We start from the raw sequence: 23,279 nt of genomic DNA, 5'->3' as shown, positions 1-23,279 counted from the left end.
TGCACCTTCAGATTTCTGGGATGGATGACGCCCCTCAGAACGCATGCACTCTTCATCTGAGTCTACAAACCTCCATGTCGATAAGATCACACTACATTTCAAGAAAAATGGCTTCCTCATACACACAGTTTGAATTGCAGCTCAGTTCAAGTTGATGCGATGGTTGAATGACCTAGTAGTTTTGTGTTTACACAAACTGTCATTGTAACAAATGCTGTGTCTGTCTTGCTCAACATTTCATGTAGCAGGACGATGGGTGTTAACTCACAACTAAGATAGATGTTAGTGGTTTTGCTGACATCACTTTGCAGCTTACAACTCAACTGTTTTTAATAGTTGTTTGTTTGTCTACATCCTGTGTTCAAGTCCATGTCTTGACATGGGTGGAGTTCATGAGCAAAATTAAGCTATGAGGTTTGACACACATCTTCCAGTAAACATGGCTTTCTGGGCTTCTATGTAGAGGGGTGGGGTCACAGATTATCTTGACAGCAATAGGTTATTGCACCAATCAGGTAATAGAGTCTTGAACATAAACTAGGTCACTGCTGCCAACGGATTTCTGTTGAATACCTTCTACCATGTTTGCTCAGGGTGGAATATAACCACTAACCAGAGCCGACAGATTGAGTATTGTACCTGGCTTCTCTCAATCCGTCCTCTCTGGCGAGGTGGAATTTGTATTTATGAAGGATCCCCATCAGACCTTCCTGGGGTTGAAACAAAATAATATATACGATATAATATGCCGTAAAGATAGTTGTAGGTGTTGTTGGGTCGCGTTTCACCCATTCTCTAGCTACTGACACTGGCCTCTCATTCAAGCTAAGGATGTTAGTTACCATTATGATTTAGAGGGGTTCAGGTTAAATGCAGAAGACATTTCAGTTGAATGCATTCAGTTGTGCAACTTACTAGGTATCCTTTTCCCTTTCCCTGTTCTGACCGTTTGCTGAAAAGTCTACCCCTTAGTGATATTTTCAGTCACTTCAGAGAGGCAATGTTGAGATTTGGCACTGTGCACTTTAGTATCCTCTTCAAAATGATGCTTTTAAACACAGCTGGCTGGATCTAAATGACCGATACACTAATTCTTTCCTCCTGTGACGTCCAAGCACAAATGGAAACTGACATCAGCTACACAATGTGTTTGTATGTTTTGTAGATTGCTGACATTTCCAGAAATCACCAAGAGATGGCTATTGTATGATATTCTGGGGTTGACACGACACAAAGTAAAACAGATACCCAATGCAGAGTGGAAAACAACTACAGAGCATAGAAGTGGGGGAAACCTAGTAAGAAAGGATGCTCTGTCTAATTTTCTCCTTGTTTCATCTGCTGTCTTAAACAGTTGTAACCACACAAACCCTTGCTACTGGGCTGCAACCTGGTCTCAGAGCATTTCGTATTATTCTGTATGTAAATCCGAGGGACTCCATTTAGTAACACATAATACGGTTTGTAATTCGTAATATATGTATGGTATGTAATAATTAGTGGATGTCCATCACACATTTCCTATGATATATTACAAATTACAAACCGTATTATGTGGTATGAATTTCAAAATGTACAATATGTTAGGATTTTGCATAAAATGCTATATGTTATGAATTTGCAAATGTATGATATGTTATGAGTTCTAGCTAGGTGGCTAATGTTAGCTAGTTGGTTAACATTAGCTAGGCTAGGGGTTAGGGTTAGGGGTTAGGGTTAAGTTTAGGAGTTTGGTTAAAGGATTAAGGTTAGGGTTAGGGTTAGTGGAAGGGGATAGCTAAAAGTGTATTATGTGTTACGCATTTCTAAATATACAACATGTTACGAATTTGCAATATTTACTATATGTTTTGCATTTGAAAAGTGTATAATATGTTACGAACAGGTGGCTAACGTTAGCTAGCTGGGGAGTTGGGTTAAAGGGTTAAGGTTAGGGTTAGGGGAAGGGAATCACTAAAGGTGTTAAGGTTAGGTGAAGGGTTAGCTAAGAAGGTTAAGGTTAGGGATAGGGGAAGTGTTAGCCAACATCAACCTTACGTAACCATACCAGACGTAACATGTCTTACTAATTTTAGTGTCCTGGATTTATGTTTACTATATTACGTCTATGAGACCAGGCTGGCTACATCTGAGGGGCAGAAGGAACTTTGTTTACATTTGGCTGTATTGTCGTGAATTTGCTCACGTTTAATACTGAATATAGGATTTTCAACTGTTCGCCCATAATCAGAGATTTTGAGTGAAATAAGAGTCCTGTGTTCTGAGTGTTAAACTGACAAGATATGATCATGCTAATCTCATGGGGTATTTAGAGAGGATCAAATACATCAGGCGTATAAAGATGCAGGGCTTGCAAAATACATTGCATGTTACCATCTTCTGCAACCTTCACAAATACTTTCAACATCACGAGAAGCAAGAGGAAGTTGCCCTGTAACCACTTCCCTCTGTTTTGGGACACACCGGACATTCTAGCAAGGGTGGGGGAGCAACACGCGTACCCACACACACAGGTGTTATCTGTACAAACAAGTGCTCAGTCTGTTATGGGTTAAAATAGTTTTAGAGAAACTTGATATCACTAACGTTACTATATATCATGATGCCTGCATGAAGCAGTGAATCACATTTTTCCTTGAGAAGTTAACGTTTGTCGAATGCCAGTCTAGTTGGTCGTAGATTACATCTTGACAAAACATTTCATTTTCAATGGTTTGTTTTGATATGAATTATGGATTTGACATGAATTGTATGTGAATTACGCATGAGTATATTTAATTGCATATCCTATACAACTCACCAATCCTACATCACTACTAAATTAGCCATATTCTACGATAGAAAAACACGATTTGTGTTTTGACTGCACAGTCCGGCACAACGTAACATTTGTTCTACTACAGATAATGGGGCTTAACATATTGTGTGTGAGAAAGAGACAGCATGATGTACATCATGACTACGGTAGCTCTCGATATGGCTCCCAATCCATTTTTACGTTGACTTAAGTAAATTAAAATGGATTGCTTCTAGTGATGTTAAAAATATGTGGCCCCATGATAAATTAAGCCTACACACTCATGCCAACAATAGTACCATGGGAGTCATGGTATGACAACTGAGGATCTGATCATGTCTGGATTTTCCTTCTTGATGAGTAATTTGATAAGCAACTAATTCAGGGGCGGCAGGGTAGCCTAGTGGTTAGAGTGTTGAACTAGTAACCGAAAGGTTGAAAATAAGAATTTGTTCTTAACTGACTTGCCTAGTTAAATAAAAAATAAAAATGATGGTATTGTGATTGACCCTCAGTTAATTTAATGATTTACCGGGCATACCAAAAATATACTAGTTTAACTTACCATATCATCCACATTATTTTCCTGAGTTTAAGAAACTAAAAGGTGGTCTTGAATGTAATCAAGGCAATGTCATTTTAAAAGTATCGAAGAGGAAGATATCACTGTCTGCATTTCAAATGCATAAAAGCAACAGCCCTAATGTCACGCCCTGGTCTATATTTATTATGTTTATCTTCATTTATTGGGTCAGGCCAGGGTGTGACATGGGTTTATTTGTGGTGTGTTTCGTCTTGGGGTTATGTGTTGTGTATAGCATAGTCTATGGTTCTCAATCAGAGTCAGGTGTTTATCGTTGTCTCTGATTGGGAACCATATTTAGGTAGCCATATTCTGTGAGTGTTTTTGTGGGTGATTGTTCCTGTCTCTGTGTCTTCACCAGATAGGACTGTTTAGGTTTTCACGTTCCGTTTGTTGTTTTTTGTTCATGTTCAGTTTTTTCACATCTAGTCTACTTTCATTCAATAAACATGAGTAACCATCACGCTGCATTTTGGTCAGCTCCTCCTTCAACAGAAGAAAGCCTTTACACCTAATCTAAGATATCAACGCACTGTACATACTCTATCAGTGATATAAAGTAGGTGTAACATTTCTGGGCAAGGGGAAGGTCTGTTTGAACGTTTTTTTGTTTGTTTGTTTGGCCTAACCAGGAAGTGAATTCCAGTATCTGATTGATTGACTTTCTATAAATTCCACATTATTGGATTATCAACCAAACAACATAAGAAACAAGTAATGAACTATCTTTCATTATTTGTTGTACTCATGCAGTTCCCCAAAAAGGTGTTTTGAAAGGCACTGCATGTCTTGACAAGGAAGGACTGCCTGGAGTTATACATACCATGCTTTATTTCCTGGAGTCTATGTTGGGGAGGTTGAGAAAGAACATTTGGCCCTTGGCTACATATTACGAATGAAAACATTCTATAGTGCATTGATCTCCTACAGTTGGCGGCTCAACACAGAAATGGAGAAATGCGATGTGTGTGTGTCGAAGTCAGTGTGCACTCCTTCAAAGGTGACACAGTATGTTTGCGCATGACAATCTTAAATATAATCTCAAACTCATTCCTAACATTCTCCGGTTGGAAATAGCTTCCTTGTACTGAGATGTAATGTATCAGTCTCAATCTACGACTTTACCTATTGCCAATGTGATAGGTTCTAGGTCCTTCCTCGCTCATCCCTTGACTTGTCTTCAACAGATGGACGACATAGACGCTATGTTTAGTGACTTGTTGGGGGAGATGGATCTCCTCACACAGGTGAGTTCAGTCCACACACAACAGCAATGCCTTGGGCATTTGTAACTCACCCTTTGTAAACACTGTATTAACAACTACCATGAATAAGCCTTTATGAATACTTGCACATGTTTATACATTCTTATACATGTTAGAAATGCCTGTGAATTGTAACGTTTGTCGTGCTGCATGTTTCAACATCTTTACAACGGATGCCAGCAGTCACACAGGATTGACATGTCCAGATAAAATCCCCAACAACTGTTGATAAAAGGACCTCACACCATCTAATATACCTTACACAATACATGTCCCTACGTTTCAAACTGACAGTAGTCATGACTGTTATGCTTTCGCTCACCAGGGAAGAGAGCATTCATCTCTCTTCATTTCTTCAAGGTGATCCCCCAAATGCCAGCTGTTGCTGACTATTATGCAAACCCGCAAGAAAAACATGTATACATTATTCATACACACAGATCTGCAATACAATACGGTCAGTATTATGGACCCCGTCTTCCTGTAAGGATGCATATGTTACTCCTCATTCCGTTTGGACCGAAACCCCGGGTAAATAAAGCACTGCTCATGAGACACAGGACAGTCACACTAAAGCACACAATCAACGATCAACAAGACACTTCAGACAGCCAGGCAGCCGCGAAACAGCGAGAGAACCACCGTTTAAAAAAAAAAAAAGCAGGGTGGACATTAGCATAACTGCTTGAAGACACGTATGAACACTTGATCCTTTCACTTTGTGTTTTCTATTAAAACTCCATGTTGCCTGAGATACCTTATATTGAATGTCATTTCTCATTTGATTTCATGAATTTGACATTAGTCCTTCAACTGTTCTCCATGCAAGACAATGGATTTAGAAATCCAGATGGTTACATGGGGACTGGAGTTGTTGTCTTTGGTTTATTGTTAAACTCCTTTGCTCTTCGTTTTTTCCCTGCAGAGTCTTGGGGTTGAAACGCTGCCCCCAGAGCCACCTTCTAGCTCAAGCAAAGAAATGAACTTCTCCATGGGCTTTGCTGATATGAACGGTAAATCACAAGCCTAATTATGGCCCTACCAAACACTGCCAGTGTTAAAAATATAGTGTTCAAATGTCTCAGATATCAGTTTAAAAATCCCAGAGGCCAACGTCTGCCTTTTCTAACTTTGGTACAGTATGACGCCTATTATTTCTCCAGTGGGTCACTTTTCTTGGGGAAGAATGACATCAATTACCTAGAAAATTACCAGAAATTAAGATTGAACCAATGACGCAGAGAGGTAGAAATAGAGTTACTAATCATACCTCTGGAATATGTCTGGCTACTGTTCAGGCTCTAATTTCAGACAGAGATTAAGATCCAGCCGACACACCAATTATAGCTGTAGGCCTCCGGCTTTCACTCAGTGCAAAACAAGCAGTATTTGTCTGGAGCTTGTGTCATAGCAAGGTCAAAATGTCCTTTGTTATTATACTGTAGCTTGAGCTTCATTTTGTTTTTCCTCTTTTCTACACAGTCGAATCCCTGAATGAATTGGAGGAAAATGACTTGGACGCACTAATGGCTGATTTGATGGCCGACCTCAATGATACAGAGGAGAAGCTGGCGGCGGAGCGAGGAGGGCAGAAAGAGGCTGAAGCGCCGCGCCCGGACCTACCTCCCGCTTCGCATGGGCTCAGCTTCTACCCAGAGTCCTCACTCTCCACCCCCACCTCACCTGAGAGAGGCCCCAACACCTTTAGCGCCCCACTAGCTGACTCCCCCGCACCCATTCTCCCGCCACCTACACTTCCACAGCATGCTAAGCTCTCCATGGTGAGTCAGATAAGGTTTGACACTTAGGCCAGCACTAAAGGCCTTTAGCTGAGCACAGAGGAAGTGAACAAGCTACACTCTACCATCGTTTTAAAGCCTGTCAGCCACATCTCATCCTGACAGAGACAGCACAGACTCATTTGATTATATCCACATTTTTTTCACTTTACTCTAGCAGACACTCTTTTCTAGTGTGACTACAACAAAGGAATTGGAAATTGGAATTTAGATCAACACAAACTCGTTGTTTACATTAGGTGCTTGAAACAGATACTGATAGATGCAAGATAGAGGGCCTGTATAATGAAGCTATACATGTACTTGAAGTCAGGGAAGGATGGTATTGTATTTACCACCTTCTCACAGTGAAGTCATAGTGAGATTGTTTCCTGGCCTAGGCCACTGTGGCATCTATTACAATACCTCAGAGGGAAAAGCAGGGATTCTGTCTGTAATGGACCAAACACACACATAGATAGGGAGGAAAGAGTAACAGGATCGATAGAGGGGTTAGTGTGAGAGATTTGATTCATTTAACAGTCCTTCTGACTGCCGCCGACGGAGGTGAAAAACACCAGGTATCCATCACAGTCACACATGACACTACCCATAATACTGTCCATCATCACTCAGCTCCTGCTTTGCTATTGGTCCATTCAGAGACATATACTGCATGGAGATGTATGTATCCAGTATATGGCTCTGGGTCCATCATTATCTGACCTCATTCAATAGCCATCCAGCATCATCCGTTTTTCATAACCTATGACTAATGTACATTATATACAGTAGCAAGGATTTGTTGTGTGTTATAAGCTGGTTGGTTTGAGCCCTGAATGCTGATTGGCTGACAGCCGTGGTATGTCAGACCGTATACCATGTGTATGACAAAACATTTATTTTTACTACTCTAATTTCATTGGTAACCAGTTTATAATAGCAATAAGACTCCTCGGGGGTTTGTGATAAAAGGCCAATATACCACTCCGCAATGCGTTGTGCCTAAGAACAGCCCTTAGCCCTGGTATATTAGCCATGTACCACATCCCCTCGGGCCTTATTGCTTAATGATAAACCTACTGTGCTCTATGTCACTTACTTAAAAAACAATCATTGATTTTCCTTCAGGAAGAAATAGAGGCACAAATGAAAGCAGACAAAATCAAACTGGCATTGGAGAAGCTGAAAGAGGCCAAAGTCAAAAAGGTAAGTAGCATGACAGAGGATGAAACACTATACAAAATCCAATACATTGTCCACCAACCAAAAGAGGCATTTCGGGGAGAAGGAAAGAAAACCCTGAACAGCAGTCAAGCTGAATGATCATTCTCTGTTCTGTTTCCATTCCTCCTGATAATTGATGTCTGCCTTACATAGGACAAAATGCTTTCCTTCTCTGTGTGATTTGTGGACACTTCCACATCTTCAAAGCAGCCGTCTGCTAAATTACTGACACATGTGGCCTTTCAGGCACTACTGCTAGCAAGAGAGAAAATAGCTTGGTTTGTGAAATCTACAATTTTACTCAGATTCACCGCAATAATGCTTTTGAAAATAAACCATCATTAATATTATATAATATATGTAATGAGCTGTCATAACAGCATCATAACATGACATTGGAACATGTCAAACATTGTCACTCAGTAGCGGATTGGCAGCTTTTCAGGCAATTGCAAAACAGATGCACTTCTTCAATTAAGAAAGATAAAATCAAGCTACACTCTAAGTTCTATCTTAGACTGCTGGTGATCTCTCTTAATTTTGGAAAACAGTTAAACTGCTCTTCCGTCTCCCAGCCTCTAGTTTACTCAATGAAAGATCTGTCAACTTCTTGTCAATCTTTGTTTTCATTTCAACTAGACGCCTTGCTTGATACTTTTTTTAAATTAAAATGCACTGGGGCTGATCTGCTTGATCCTTTCTGGTTGCAGCTTTATGTTCCCCTGATTGCGGAATCATTGACACATACTTTTAACCTGATGATTATCTCTGGTGCTAACTCCAGGGTTTGGAAGGTTGCCCATGTGCTTCCTCTCCACAAAGCTGGTGAGCCCTCCAACCTATATATTTATTGCCCGATCTCTAAATTGTCTTGTCTATTAACTTTCCGTTTATGTCTTCCCTAGCTAAGAAATTAATTCTAAGTGCTTATCAATCTGGTTTAAGGTCAAATCATAGCACCATCTCTGCTGAATCACTGGTTTTAAATGATGTGGTAAATTGTAGGAAACTCTGGAAACTCTGTGCTGCCCTCTTCATTGATCTGTCAAAAGTGTTTGATACCGTTGACCACTTTCTACTAATTCAAAGACTGCCTGAAGTTGGCCTGGATCAGGCATCATTTAATTGGTTTAAAAACTACCTGACTGAAAGGACACAATGTGTATTCTCTGATGGTGTTAAGTCAAGTTTTCTTGATAATACGAAAGGTGTCCCACAGGGGTCGATTTTAGGTCCTGTACTTTTTACTGTCTATAAAAACAATATTGGTCTATCTGCAAGAAATTTGAACATACACCTGTATGCAGATGACACTGTTGTGTATGCTATTGCCCCACAGTTGACCGGGCTCTTTCAGAGATACAATCTGCCTTTATTCCATTGCAGAAAGGCTTTCTTGAACTGAAATTGGTACTCAATGCAGGTAAAACCAAGTATATGTTATTTTCCAAAACACTTAAAATGGTATATGATGATTCATGCATAAGAGTATTGGATGGTGCCAACATTGATTGTGTCCTTGCTCATACAGTGCCTTCAGAAAGTATTCACACCCCTTGACTTTTTACACATTTTGTTGTATTACAACCTGAATTGAAATTGGATTAAATTGAGATTTTTGGTCACTGGCCTAAACACAATACCCCATAATGTCACAATGGAATTATGTTTTTCAGAATTTTTACAAATGAATAAAAAATTAAAAGCTGAAAGGTCTTAAGTCAAGAAGTATTCAACCCTTTTGTTATGGCAAGCATAAATATGTTCAGTAGTAAAAAGAAATTGCTTAACAAGTATACGTTGCATGGACTCACTCTGTGTGCAATAATAGGGTTTAAAATATTTTTTTTATGACTACCTCATCTCTGTAAACTTCACATACAATTATCTGTAAGGTCCCTCACTCAAGCAGTGAATTTCAAACCCAGATTCAACCACAAGAACAGGGACGTTTACCAATGTCTCGCAAAGAAGGACATTTATTGGTAGATGCTAAAAAAACAGACATTGAATATACCTTTGAGCATGGTGAAGTTATTAATTACACTTTGGATGGTGTATCAATACCCCTAGTCATTACAAAGACACAAGCCTTCTTCCTAACTCAGTTTGCCCCGAGAGGAAGGAATCCTCTCAGGGATTTCACCATGAGTCCAATGGTGAATTTAGTTTAATCGCTGTCATAGCAGAAAACTGAGGATGGATCAACAACATTGTAGTTACACCATAATACTAAACTAAGTGACAAAGCGAAAAGAAGGAAGCCTATACAGAAATAAAATATTCCAAAACTTCCATCCTCTTTGCAACAAGACACTAAAGTAATACTGCAAAATATGTGGCAAACCAATTAACTTTTTGCCCCGAATACAAAGTGTTATTTTTGGGGCAAATCACATTACTGAGTACCACTCTACATATTCCAAGCATAGTGGTGGCTGCATCATGTTATGGGTATGCTTGTAATTGTTACGGAATGTTTTCAGGATACAAAATAAACAGAATAGAGTTAATCACAGTCAAAATCCAAGAGGAAAACCTGGTTCAGTAAGCTTTCCATTAGACACTGGGAGATTAATTCACCTTTCAGAAAGATAATAACAAAAAAAGGCTAACTCTACTCTGGAGTAGCTTACCAAGAAGACAGTGAATGTTCCTGAGTGGCCGAGTTACAGTTTTGACTTAAATCTGCTTGAAAATCTATGGCAAGACCTGGAAATGGTTATCAACAACCAATATGACAGAGCTTGAAGAATTTGTAAAAGAAAAGTGGGCAAATGTTGCACAATCCAGTTGTGGAAAGCTCTTAGAGAATTACCCAGAAAGATTCACAGCTGTAATCGCTGCAGAAGATGATTCTAACATGTATTGATTAACAGAGGGTTGAATACTTACATAAACAAGATACAGTATATTAGTATTGTGTGTCGATTGTTGACAATAACACAACAAAATGTGGGGTGTGAATACTTTCCGAAGACTATAAATATCTGTGCATCTGGGCTGACGAAATGGCATATATAAGTTAGTTAAGAAGCAGAGAATAAAAATGAGCTTGTATTTAGATATAGGTCATGCCTCTCACTAAATAACAGAAAGCAGATCACTCAGTCAACATTCCTGCTGGTCCCAGACTATGACTACACCATCTAAAAATGAATGCAGCTACCAATACATTGAAACCATTGGATGTATGCACTGTAGTTTATCACAGCGCATTGCACTTTATTACGGGCAATAGGCTCAGTGCACATCACTGCATTCTGTATCAGAAAGTAGGTTGGCCCTCTTTGAAGTCTCGTAGGTTGATGCATTTCTCTCTTTTTGTTTATAAAGCTATTTTACAAAAACGTCCGCTTTAGACATACGCATTACCATGCCGGTCTCAGGGATGGCTAACTCTGGAAATTCCTTAGGTGTCTACAGAGTTAGGTAAATCAGTTTACTTGTGGAATAATCTCCAAAACTTTCTAAAATTGGATGAATTGGTGCATCTCGGGCATTTCAGACAGCTGATTGAGGACCTTTTTAATGAAGAATGTGCTTGTTTTCCATGACTGTGTATTGCATCTCTGTTTTGTTTTCATATTGTATTGATGTGTATATGCTCGTAATTACAGGGCTCATCTGTAAAAGAGACCATGGTCTCATCCTGGCTCCATGTCAAAATAAAGGTTAAATGCATTTTTTTGTAAATGCCTGAAGCAGTGTGTAAGGTAACTAGATTGGGTAACATTGCAGTCATGTCGGCCTATGTGACTAATGGTAATATAAAATGACACGTATGAAGGTTCAGGAAACAGACTTTCTGCGGTCTCTGGCCGGTTTCATAGAAACACCTGTCCTGAGCAGAGAGACGTCTCATTTCTCAGTGGTCTGCAGTGTCGTTCTCTGTGGTCAAACGCCAATGAGGCCTTTTCCTTGACGTGTTCTGAAGGTTAAAACCAAGGTTCCAGAAGGAGCACATTTCATTTGAGAATCCACTTGTTTGAAGACACCTAGTTCTACAAGTGATCCATTACACACACTACTTAACCATATGGTGCACATCCATCCGTTATTCTTCATAGGAGATGGGGGAAAGAACCTGATCTAAAACGACATATCCTCTACGACGCTATCGTCTTCGAAAGACACATTTTTATGACACAACTTGGCTGACCTCTGGATAGTCTGCGAAGCTTCTCTGCTTCCTAATTCGGGATCTGTTGCCAGACGACAGGAAGTTCAAGGCCACATGAGCCAGGATGTGTGAGCTTAATTCCAGTCTATTTTGGGCTTTATTTATGGGGCGATAGCAAGACCACGACCACCATAGCTCCATAGAGGCTAATGATCATTCAATGCTCCCCTGAGACTGCTCAGCAAGCGCCAATGCTAGCTGTAGGGGCTATCTCCTTGAGGACTGTTATACAACGGTCAGCTGGAATCAAGACATCTGTATTATCCCCCCACCCACCTACCTGTACTGTTTTCTCATCAACACCATACTGGAAACACACTCTGGGCTATAAAGCTGTCATATACATTAAAGCCTATGAAATGACTCATGGAATGAGCTCTGCATAAGCATTCATGAAAGAATTATGAAGCTATATGGAGAGGAATATGAAGTTATCAACTGTTTTAGCCATACATTACCCATGTACTCTACAGCTTTATCATGCAAGTGAGAAGTCATTTGTTATGAGCTGTCATGAATAGGACACACCAGGTGTCGTGAGTCATGATTAATGAACTATAAATAAACCATGAAACGACAACCTGAACAGTGTCCTACTGTCATTACAAGTATTACTCAGATTTCGTACACAATACATACTTTCCAATGCTGCCAACATTTAAATGCTCATCTCTGTAAATGTCTCGTATCTCTATGCAGCTGGTGGTGAAAGTGGTGATGCATGACGGTAGCTCCAAGACACTGATGGTGGATGAGAGACAGACAGTGAGGGACGTTCTCGACAACCTGTTTGAGAAGACCCACTGTGACTGCAACGTGGACTGGAGCCTGTCAGAGACCAACCCCGAGCTGCAGCTTGGTGAGCCTGATCCTCTCGCCAAACACACACAGACCCACGCAGGCACGCATACACAATATATACTGTTCTGTGGTTTCAATGCGCTCACTCTATACCACACATACAGAGGGTGATATACCAGGTGGGATTTTATCCAGGTCCAGATGAAGGACTGTCTTTTCATTGGCACGATGACAGCCTTGCTGTGGTGAGCACACAATGAGGCGTTAATGTAACCCACTGCACGCGCACGCACACACACACACACACACACACACACACACACACACACACACACACACACACACACACACACACACACACACACACACACACACACACACACACACACACACACACACACACACACACACACACACACACACACACACACACACACACACACACACACACACACACACACACCAGGCAGGTGGGTTTCATTTCCTGCATTGGGCCCGGTCAGTCATCCTCCCTGTTTTGCGGAAATATAGCCCTCATGACCTCAATCCTCCATCTCTCTCCCTCAGCAACTGTTGGACTTTATAGGCAACATGTTTGTTCAGTCAGCTCATTACCATGTCTTTGGCTCTGGAGAAAAACATGCAAATCATGATTTACCTGATGTAATACATTTCTGATCATCTGTGATCCTTTCTGGTTTCCTATAACACTAAGCTCATTCCTCTAATTGCAGTCAGTTTATGGAGAGTCAAGACAAACCTTCAAACCATTGCCCATATTCTATAACGGCGGATCACAACTTGACTTCATGATAATCTTTGAATTCCTGTTAGTGCAATTTGAGTACAGTGGTGCATTTGCATGTATTCTAAACCCCAATGGAAATGAGTGGAAAAAGGAACTTCCCATTGGTCAACACTTGGTTTATATTTTGTCATGAGGGCTATTTGAAGACCAATGTCGGCCACCTCACCCACATGACATTTTGGACTGTTAGCTCTTAAGACTATATTCCATGACAGGGTGTTTATCTGTTACTCTTGAACAAACCAGAAGTACTGCTGATATGACTCTATGCTCAATGCTACATTCCTGTCTATGACACAGATACGCGTCACTCGCAACAAAACTTATTTTTGTTTCAAGGCATACAGTATGTCTGCTTCTATAAAACCTCAAAACATATCTGATCGATTGGAAATGAAATAGATTTTGATCTGCGTCCTAAAACGTCCTTGTGAACATAATGTTTTACTGTACATGTTACATGGTGCAAATGTTCTGGAAATTGTCAAATGTACACTCATAGCTTACCTCTGTTGGCATTGTCAAATTAAAGCTGAAGTCTACCCCCTTAAAGTGCCATTTACTTAATCAGATAGCTGATGTTCTGAAAGAGCTGCAAAATCTGGACCCGTACAATTCAGCAGGGCAAGACAATCTGGACCTTCTCTTCCTAAAATTATCGCCAAAATGGTTGCAACCCCTATTACTAGCCTGTTCAACATCTCTTTCGTATCGTCTGAGATCCCCAAAGATTGGAAAGCTGTCGCGGTCATCCCCCTCTTCAAAGGGGGAGACACTCTAGACCCAAACTGCTACAGACCTATATCTATCCTACCCTGCCATTCTAAGGTCTTCGAAAGCCAAGTTAACAAATAGATCAATGACCATTTCAAATCCCACCTTACCTTCTCCGCTATGCAATCTGGTTTCCGAGCTAGTCACGGATGCACCTCAGCCACGCTCAAGGTCCTAAACGATATCATAACCGCCATTAATAAGAGACAATACTGTGCAGTTGTATTCATCAACCTGGCCAAGGCTTTCGACTTTGTCAATCACCACATTCTTATCGGCAGACTCAACAGCCTTGGTTTCTCAAATGACTGCCTTGCCTGGTTCACCAACAGCTTCTCTGAAAGAGTTCAGTGTGTCAAATCAGAGGGCCTGTTGTCCAGACTTCTGGTAGTCTCTATGGGGGTGCCACAGGGTTCAAACCTCGGGCCGACTCTTTTCTCTGTATACATCAATGATGTCGCTCTTGCTGCTGGTGATTCTCTGATCCACCTCTACGCAGACAACGCCATTCTGTATACCTCTGGCCCTTCTTTGGACACTGTGTTAACTAACCTCCAGACGAGCTTTAATGCCATGCAACTCTTCTTCCGTGGCCTCCAACTGCTCTTAAATGCAAGCAAAACTAAATGCATGCTCTTCAACTGATTGCTGCCCACACCTACCCACCCGTCCAGCATCACTACTCTGGACGGTTCTGACCTAGAATATGTGGACAATTACAAATACCTAGGTGTCTGGTTAGACTGTAAACTCTCCTTCCAGACTCACATTAAGCATCTCCAATCCAAAATTAAATGTAGAATCGGCTTCCTATTTCGCAACAAAGCATCCTTCACTCATGCTGCCAAACATACCCTAGTAAAACTGACTATCCTACCGATCCTTGACTTTGGCAATGTCATTTACAAAATAGCCTCCAACACTCTACTCAGCAAATTGGATGCAGTCTATCACAGTGCCATCCTTTTTGTCACCAATGCCCCATATACTACCCACCACTGCAACCCATATGCTCTCATTGTCTGGCCCTCGCTTCATATCCATCGCTAAACCCACTGGCTCCAGGTCATCTATAAGTTGTTGCTTGGTAAAGCCCCGCCTTATCTCAGCTCACTGGTCACCATAGCAGCACCCACCCGTAGCACGCGCTCCAACATGTATATTTCACTGGTCACCCACAAAGCCAATTCATCCTTCGGCCGCCTTTCCTTCCAGTTCTCTACTGCCAATGACTGGAACGAACTGCAAAAACCACTGAAGCTGGAGACTCATGTCTCCCTCACTAACTTTAACCACCAACTGTCAGAGCTCACAGATCACGGCAGGGTAGCCTAGTGGTTAGAGCGTAGGACTAGTAACCAAATGGTTGCAAGTTCAAATCTCTGAGCTGACATGGTAAAAATCTGTCGTTCTGCCCCTGAACAGGCAGTTAACCCACTGTTCCTAGGCTGTCATTGAAAATAAGAATTTGTTCTTAACTGACTTGCCTAGTAAAATAAAAAAAATAAAAACCTGTACATAGCCCATCCAACTACCTTATCACCATATTGTTTGCTAATTTGCACCCCAGTACCGCTACTTGCACACTCATCTTCTGCACATCTATCACCCCAGTGTTTAATTTGCCATACTGTAATAATTTCGCCACTATGGCCTCCTCATCCTACCACCCTCCTCATCCTACCTCATTTGCACACACTGTGCATAGACTTTCTCTATCGTATTATTGACTGTATGTTTGTTTATTCCATGTGTAACTCTGTGTTGTTGTTTGTGTCGCACTGCTTTGCTTTATCTTGGCCAGGTCGCAGTTGTAAATGAGAACTTGTTCTCAACTGGCCTACCTGGTTAAATAAAGGTGAATTTTTTTTTTTTTTTTCCGTGAGACATCCATGTGTTCACCATACACAGCATCCTGCACTGCAACATACCATGATGATACTTTAATGTCGTTCAATGGGATTTTAACTAGTAACCACCCCCTATGTGAGAAAAGTCTCACACCCTCACCAGCCATTTAATGGCAGTAATAGGCCTAGCCACAGACTACAGCCCTAAAAGCGATTGGCTAATGCTTAAAGCCTGTCTCTGTTTTAATTAGTACTAGTAGCCTGTCATTGAGAAACATGGTGAAACCACAGTGAAACTCCCAGACATGATGATGAAACACCAGAGTGTGGGTGGGCAACGTGGTGGGAAGAAGCAAAACGTTCTCTTAATAGTTCGCTTAATGTGTTGTAATGCCACTTTAAATCTGTAAGCAAATGAGTGACTTGTCTTTTATTGGGCCCATTTTAAGCGCAATACCATTCTGTGTAGATCTGTAAAATGGAGAATTGAATGTTAGTAAAAATCTACTTCAAACGTGTGTCCATGTGCTCGATACATTGGTCTCGTAAACTATATTTGGGGATATGCTCGAATTGTTTAGAAAAATAACAGTACCATACAAAACTAAATGAATGTGCGCAGTGAAGAATGTACATTTTCATAGCTGTGTGTGACGTTTTATCAGGGTTAGGGTCACCATTATATTCAACAGCATATTTTTCTGTGAAAAAAAGGTGTTGCAATAGTGATATTGATCAAACTATCAATAATCTCAGACAACATAAGTAAATGTAAAAAGGAGGACATGTTGGCAGGCCAAAGGCTCCATCTCATCATTATTTGACTGACCCCTGATATATTATTTTCTAAGGACTAACATAATAACACATTATAATAGATGAATGACAGGTTATTGTGTGAGCTCTGTGTGCCTTTGTATTGACAGAAAGGGGTTTTGAAGATCACGAGAACCTAGTAGACCCACTGTCTGCATGGACAAGGGACAGTGAAAACAAAGTTCTCTTCCAAGAGAGACCAGACAAATACGAAGTCTTCAAAAACCCTCAGGTGAGTTTTTCACCTTGCTTTTTCAAACTGCAATCCCTTTCTAAGGGTTATAATGTGTGCTGAGTAAACATAGAACAAATACACATCCTGCATAGTTATCATCAGAAATGCCTGTTCCGTAAGAAGAATTGAAAAATGTTTTGCCGACTGCCCCGATTTCAAATAGAGTGAGGTGGTCTGGTCATGATATCCCGGCAGCTCAATACTCACCAGACCATTTTTCTTGGCCTCTCTGTTTTTGCAAATCAATCTCTCCATTATTTCAACCCTGGTTACTTTCAAGTGTTTGCTCAATCATGAGATATCCTTTCAAAACAGACAGACCCCTTTATGTCATCTTCACATTGATGCATCAAACAAAATGTCCGCCAGTGAATGACATGGCAATTTAATAATGTTGAAACAATGTTTATTGTTCCAACAGAGCCCTTTGTAATGTACTAATGCGTTTTGGCTGTTGGCAGTGAGGCTGTCGTATCATATGCAGGCCTGAAGTGTATGGAAAAATGTGTGAGGGACTGTCTCATTTCCAAAATACTACATTGTGTATTCTTATAATTATTAAGTGCTTTTATTCTTCCGTGGAAACATGATTACCGTGTAAATCCTTGTGAATATAAGAAAATATAATTTCACTTAAATCCCTCTTGAATAGCATGGCTACTATTGCTATCTAAACTCTTCACATCAGTTAAGATAAAGGTTGAAGTACCATGTGTGATTTTGTTGTTGTTGTAAAATGTATATTTTAACAGGCATGGTAACGCTAATATTTTTCTCACGATAGAACTTTTATCTGTGGAAGAAGGACAAGAAAACTATCAAAGACATGAAAGACAGAGACAAGGAGTTACTCGTGGAGGTAAATAACACAAACACCACCACGTAGACTAGACCATTGAAAAGATGTGAGACTTCATGTTGAGTGGCAGTTTCCAATGATGTGACCCTTCTGTGACTTCTTGCTCCCTTCCTGCCTCCTCCCCACACAGGAGAACTTCTGTGGGACCTCCATCATCGTGCCTGACTTAGAGGGGGTGCTCTATCTCAGGGAGGATGGCAAGAAGTCGTGGAAACAGCGCCTCTTCCTGCTGCGGGCCTCTGGAATTTATTATGTACCCAAAGGGAAGAGTAAGGTCAGCAGATCAAAGTTCAGAGGTCAAAAAGGGACATCTTGGGCTACAACCCAGATAAAGAAAACACATCCAGTGAATATATGGCCTAGTCGGCCTCAGTTTAGTGTGAACAGAACACTGTACACTCCCAGCTAACCCAACATACATACACAGTTGCTATGTGATCAGAAGTAACCCTTTGCCCCGCAACAACAACAAAAAAGGTAAGAGAAAAAAAGAAGTCGGAAAATCTCAATGTCAACTGAGACCTTAATGAAACGGCCGGGAGGTTCTTTACTCTTGGACTACAAAGTTATAGTGCTTAATACTTTTTGCCGTTTCAACCCCTTATTCTCTTCAAGCCGCTCTAAAAATACAACTGGAGTATTTGCACCTCACTGGCTACCTATATTCACTTACATCTTTCATCTGGTGGCAACAGTTATTCATGCACACGCCATTCGTACATGACATCCTTACATTTTAGGTGCTACTGTAAAGCTACAGTGGCTACTGGCTCTTGTTGCAAGGCATTGCTTAAGTGATCACATTATTTTGAAGTTGGGATTTAGTGTTCGAACACAATACTGTCATTCAAGATTCAAGTTTGACTACCTTTTTTCCCCCCCCCACAGACATCTCGTGACCTGGTGTGTTTCGTCCAGTTCGACAATGTAAATGTGTACTATGGCAAAGAGTTCAAAAACAAATACAAGGCCCCAACAGATTTCTGTTTTGTTCTGAAGGTGAGTGAGCAGTTGAAAGCACTTTTTTTGGAAGGACGTCCCCATTTTAGTCTCACAGCTTAAGAGTCACAGTTAGTGCAAGGTAGATAAAGAGAGAAACTACACGAGTGCTTCTCTTCCCCAATATTATCTTCAATTGTACGTACATGTATTGACTTTTAAATGAATCATGTATGCCCATTCATTTTTGATCGATGCCTCATTAGCTTCGTTCAACTGTCGTACCCCATCGGAATGCAGAATATGAGCTTGTTTCACTCCTTTGTTTGTAAACAATGTAATTCTAAACAAAACACTGTATCGTCTCAAAAAAATGGTGAAGACTATAATTTTGGGATCAATGGTCAGTCCTTGCATCCAGAGCTCTGTCTATGAATTTGAGAGTGGTTACATTTCCTCCAGCCCCATCCCACAAGCGTTTCACTATTAACAGTAGTGTCCTCTTTGTTATTGTTTGAACTGCAGATTGCTCCTTTAAACCGAGCTTAACTCTTCCACTATGAGCTACTGTAATAGTCTAAATATTGAATAGCTTTATTTGGAAAGGTATCTCATATGCTGCAAGTGTAAGTACTATGCATGTACATATTAAATAAGCATGCAGTGAGGGTTTTGTTTATTATAATTGTAAATAACTCGGGTATATTTTTATGACACTCTACAGACGGGTACTGTGGTCAACCCAACAGCTGCCTCGCTGGAATTGAGAACTTCAATATGTAGTTTCAGTTCATTACTTTCAGGAAGTGAAAAGTCCCCCCTTTTTACAGGCCATTGAATTTACAAGTGAGTTCGATCAAATGAATGGCATGAGGAACACTGTAAATGTCGCCAAAAAAATGGCTATTTGGTTTGTAACACGTTAGTCATAATAGAGTGCTTGTCTTGGTGAAAACCCTTTACTTGGAGGCTCACTTCAGTTGGCTTGGTTTCACATTGTATCTTTCAATAAGATCCGCACTTCTTCTCAGAACACAAGTTCCTGACTGATTTGAAAAAACGAGAATTGGATGGGTTTGTGGTTATAGTCTTTTAAGGATCTGAAACTGTTCTCTCTTTTCTTCCCTCCTCTTGGAAACACTTGAATCAGCAACAACCATTATTCTCTAGGTCTAGGAGGTGTTGGGAATCAAAGCCAAAGAGCTTAGAGAGGGAAGGAGACAGAATTACATTTCACTGAGAGATATCCCCCCAAGGCCAGAGGGTTGAAGAAGTGAGGCTGAAGGAAGATGATCTCAGTCAATGCAGCAGACAGGTTGGAACCCTGGGCAAGTTTAGCAAAGGTCTCTAATATCTAACTCTGCATTGGGTTATCAATGCTCATCAATGCAATCCTGAAGGAGTGAAACGGAGCTAGGCATTTGGACTCAGATGTTACAGAGAACAATAGTAATGGCATCGTTCTGTAGGCACCAGTGGAGACTAACTCCACCATGGCTCGTTGGCCAAAGGTGATGGGGAAATGAATGCGGTTTTTGTAGGTTTTTTTCCGATAAACGCTGAAAATAAGGTCTGTGTTAAACACAGGAACCAGAGGTAGAACAACTCGTTTTCGTTTTTCGGGACGACAAGCTGGACAGTTCTATTACCTTACTATAGTGTGACACAACCCATGTTTACTGGGTTCGACACTCCAAAGTTTCAATCACAGTATATTACCCAGACAGTAGTGGTTACATCTGCCCAGTGGTGAGCCCAAAACAAAATGCACTGGTCCACAATTTTAAACAGACTGTGACCCCTAGTGGCACTACCAGGCATATTCCGCTTCACAGTGGAAAACACTGAATCATACCAATCAGTGTGTGGTAATGGCCCTACAGCAAAGTCAAGACATTTTCTCTCAGATAGACAATGATCTCATACAAACTGCTGTGTTTGAACAACGGCAAGGGGAGCTTCAACAGCTTTTCAGTGACGCATTCAATATGGAGTTCACTATCTTAAATCTCACCACTGTCATCAGTCTGCAACCCTTAATTCTTAATTCTGCTAATGTGGATATCTGATATTTTTATGCAATCGACATTAGAGGACTTTAGAGATCATATGGCTGGAATCACCCCCCCCCCCCAAAAAAAAACAACAACATTGGAAGCTCATACAGGGTAGTGATACAAAAAACCTGCGTTGGAGGTGACGCAATCGTTTTGTCCCACTGATTCGCTACCCTAAAGATGTGTCCTTTCTCTCCATCCCCATCCCTAACTTCAGCACCCCCAGATCCAGAAAGAGTCTCAGTATATTAAGTATCTGTGCTGTGATGACGCCTGGACCATGAATCTCTGGGTGACGGGGATACGCATCGCAAAGGTGAACGCAGACAGCCCAACAGCCCGTATATCTAAGGCATATACATAAACGGTGATGTGTTAGACAGACAGGGTTTGGTGGTCTTGCGTGTATTGTAACGGTTGGTGTTTGTCCCTCTCAGTATGGAAAGTCTCTGTACGAAAACTACAAAACTTCGATGAAGAAGGCTGCAATCACCACTGCATGGACCAACCGCACTGCCAGTACAACGTCCATCCCGTCAACACCTTCCCCTACCACGAAAGGTTAGTAAAACCCCTACTAAAACCCCTAGTAAAAACCTTTCTGCTGGTAGAGATTAGCTGTGAGCAAAAAGATTATCAATGGATAGATCATCGTTGTTTTACTATACTGGGTGTACAAAGTCAAGAACCCTTCAAATCACATTTGAATGAATGACTGTATTGATAAGATGAAAGATGTTATTTATTGCTTGTCTGTTTCTCTTTGCTCTTCTTCCAGCCAAAGCTTCTGGTCAGGCCAATGGACATGCTCCCCAGCCCCCTGCAGAACCCGTGGCTAAGGTTGGCAATGCACCGCCTCCACCACCACCCCTGTTACCTACACAGATCCTACCCCCGCCACCCCCTGACCCAGTGCTGCCCCCACCACCACCGCCCCTGGCTACCAAGAAAAGCCCACCAGCAACCTCTGTCCCACGACAACTGCCCAGCCTGCCCACCAGCTTCCCTCCATCACCGACATCCATGGCCAACCTCCCTCCACCACCTCCATCTCTCTCCCAGGATGACAGCTCTGAGTCACCTCCAGACTTCCTCCCTCCCCCACCTCCAACTCTTGGATTCGGTCCAGGTGCCGGCTCATTACCCCCTCCACCTCCAGTCAGCTTCCTACCACCACCACCACCGGACCCTGGTTTTCCCCTCCCACCTCCACCACCTGATCCTGCCTTCTGCCCTGTGACCAACAGGGATTCCTTACCAGTACCTCCGCCTCGCCAGTCCAATATAGGGTCTGGAGCACCCCCGCCTCCACCTCCGCCCCCATCTGCCTCAGCAGGGTTACAATCGACCCCGTCGGTGAGAAGAACAGGCCCCCCTCCACCCAAGAGGACTACACCACCGCTAGCAGCGCCCGGGGGCGGGGACTTCATGTCAGAACTAGCCAAGGCTATGGCTAAGAAACGTGGCAATCAGTAAACAAGGGATTGGTGCACACACTCAACCCTTACATTCAGGAAAATCAACCACCGGTGATAGTAGTTGATACAGACTTTTAAAGCAAAGAGTATTACAGATCTGATTTAAGAACAGCAACTACTTTATGTTTACTGAACTGTAAGTGATAAATTAGTTGGGAAGTTATTTGTTTGTGAATCGGAGAGGCTTTTACATCAAAGAGATTTATTAGATTACTGTGTAAAGTGGGGTCACTTGCAAGATTGAAAAATATTCATGTTAATCACCAACTGAGGGTCAGAAGGAGGCTCAAGGTTAGAGAAGCCGGCCAGTAAGTGTTTTGCCGGTTCGAATCCGTTGGCCGACAAGGGAAATCTGGCAGGAGTCGGCACCCAGTTGGAGTTGATCTTGACAAAGTTTGTTGCAGTTGATCCAATGACTTTATGCATTGTACATACTGTAACTAGTTCTGCATGTATAAATACACATTTCTCAATAAGATCATTTTACTCCGAGAACAGACGTGTTTCCAATCTTCTCTTGTCTGAATAAATATATTATACAGAACTGCAAATTAATATTCTGTCCTCATTTCTTGGAACCTAACATCCATACAGATTGTGTGGGTAACAAAACCTACTCTAAGAGACTTCTTTGAACGATTGGAGGGAATGATAAACTTTGTCTCCTTTAAAAAGGAGAGTGCACCTGCTGCCATTAGCTGGCTGTATGTGACATATGTAACATGCAGCCTCAACCTCTCGGTTGCAATTCATCTTTCATAATGAACCAGTGTTAGATCCCCTTATGCACAATCCCCAACCAATACTCCACACTGTATAGTTGAGATTC

At 41.4% G+C, this 23,279-nt stretch overlaps 1 protein-coding gene across 1 annotated transcript in view; it reads left to right on the top strand.

Annotated features, from left to right (window-relative positions):
* Positions 1 to 23,001, top strand: part of apbb1ip (amyloid beta (A4) precursor protein-binding, family B, member 1 interacting protein) — a 28,927-nt gene extending 5,926 nt beyond the window's left edge. Inside the window, exons 2-13 of the mRNA XM_064941640.1 lie at positions 4,568 to 4,627; positions 5,571 to 5,658; positions 6,128 to 6,426; positions 7,555 to 7,632; positions 12,533 to 12,692; positions 16,993 to 17,114; positions 17,902 to 17,976; positions 18,107 to 18,250; positions 18,865 to 18,975; positions 21,190 to 21,288; positions 21,410 to 21,533; positions 21,751 to 23,001. Of these exons, the coding sequence (XP_064797712.1) occupies positions 4,568 to 4,627; positions 5,571 to 5,658; positions 6,128 to 6,426; positions 7,555 to 7,632; positions 12,533 to 12,692; positions 16,993 to 17,114; positions 17,902 to 17,976; positions 18,107 to 18,250; positions 18,865 to 18,975; positions 21,190 to 21,288; positions 21,410 to 21,533; positions 21,751 to 22,448 (2,058 nt within the window). The 3' untranslated portion in view covers positions 22,449 to 23,001. The remainder of the gene's footprint in view (positions 1 to 4,567; positions 4,628 to 5,570; positions 5,659 to 6,127; positions 6,427 to 7,554; positions 7,633 to 12,532; positions 12,693 to 16,992; positions 17,115 to 17,901; positions 17,977 to 18,106; positions 18,251 to 18,864; positions 18,976 to 21,189; positions 21,289 to 21,409; positions 21,534 to 21,750) is intronic.
* Positions 23,002 to 23,279: the final 278 nt, after the last annotated feature.

The sequence above is a fragment of the Oncorhynchus masou genome, chromosome 28 (assembly GCF_036934945.1).
Source record: "Oncorhynchus masou masou isolate Uvic2021 chromosome 28, UVic_Omas_1.1, whole genome shotgun sequence".
NCBI classification, from domain to species: domain Eukaryota; kingdom Metazoa; phylum Chordata; class Actinopteri; order Salmoniformes; family Salmonidae; genus Oncorhynchus; species Oncorhynchus masou.
Note: the sequence above shows the minus strand (reverse complement) of the source record. Positions and strands in the feature narration are given on the sequence as shown.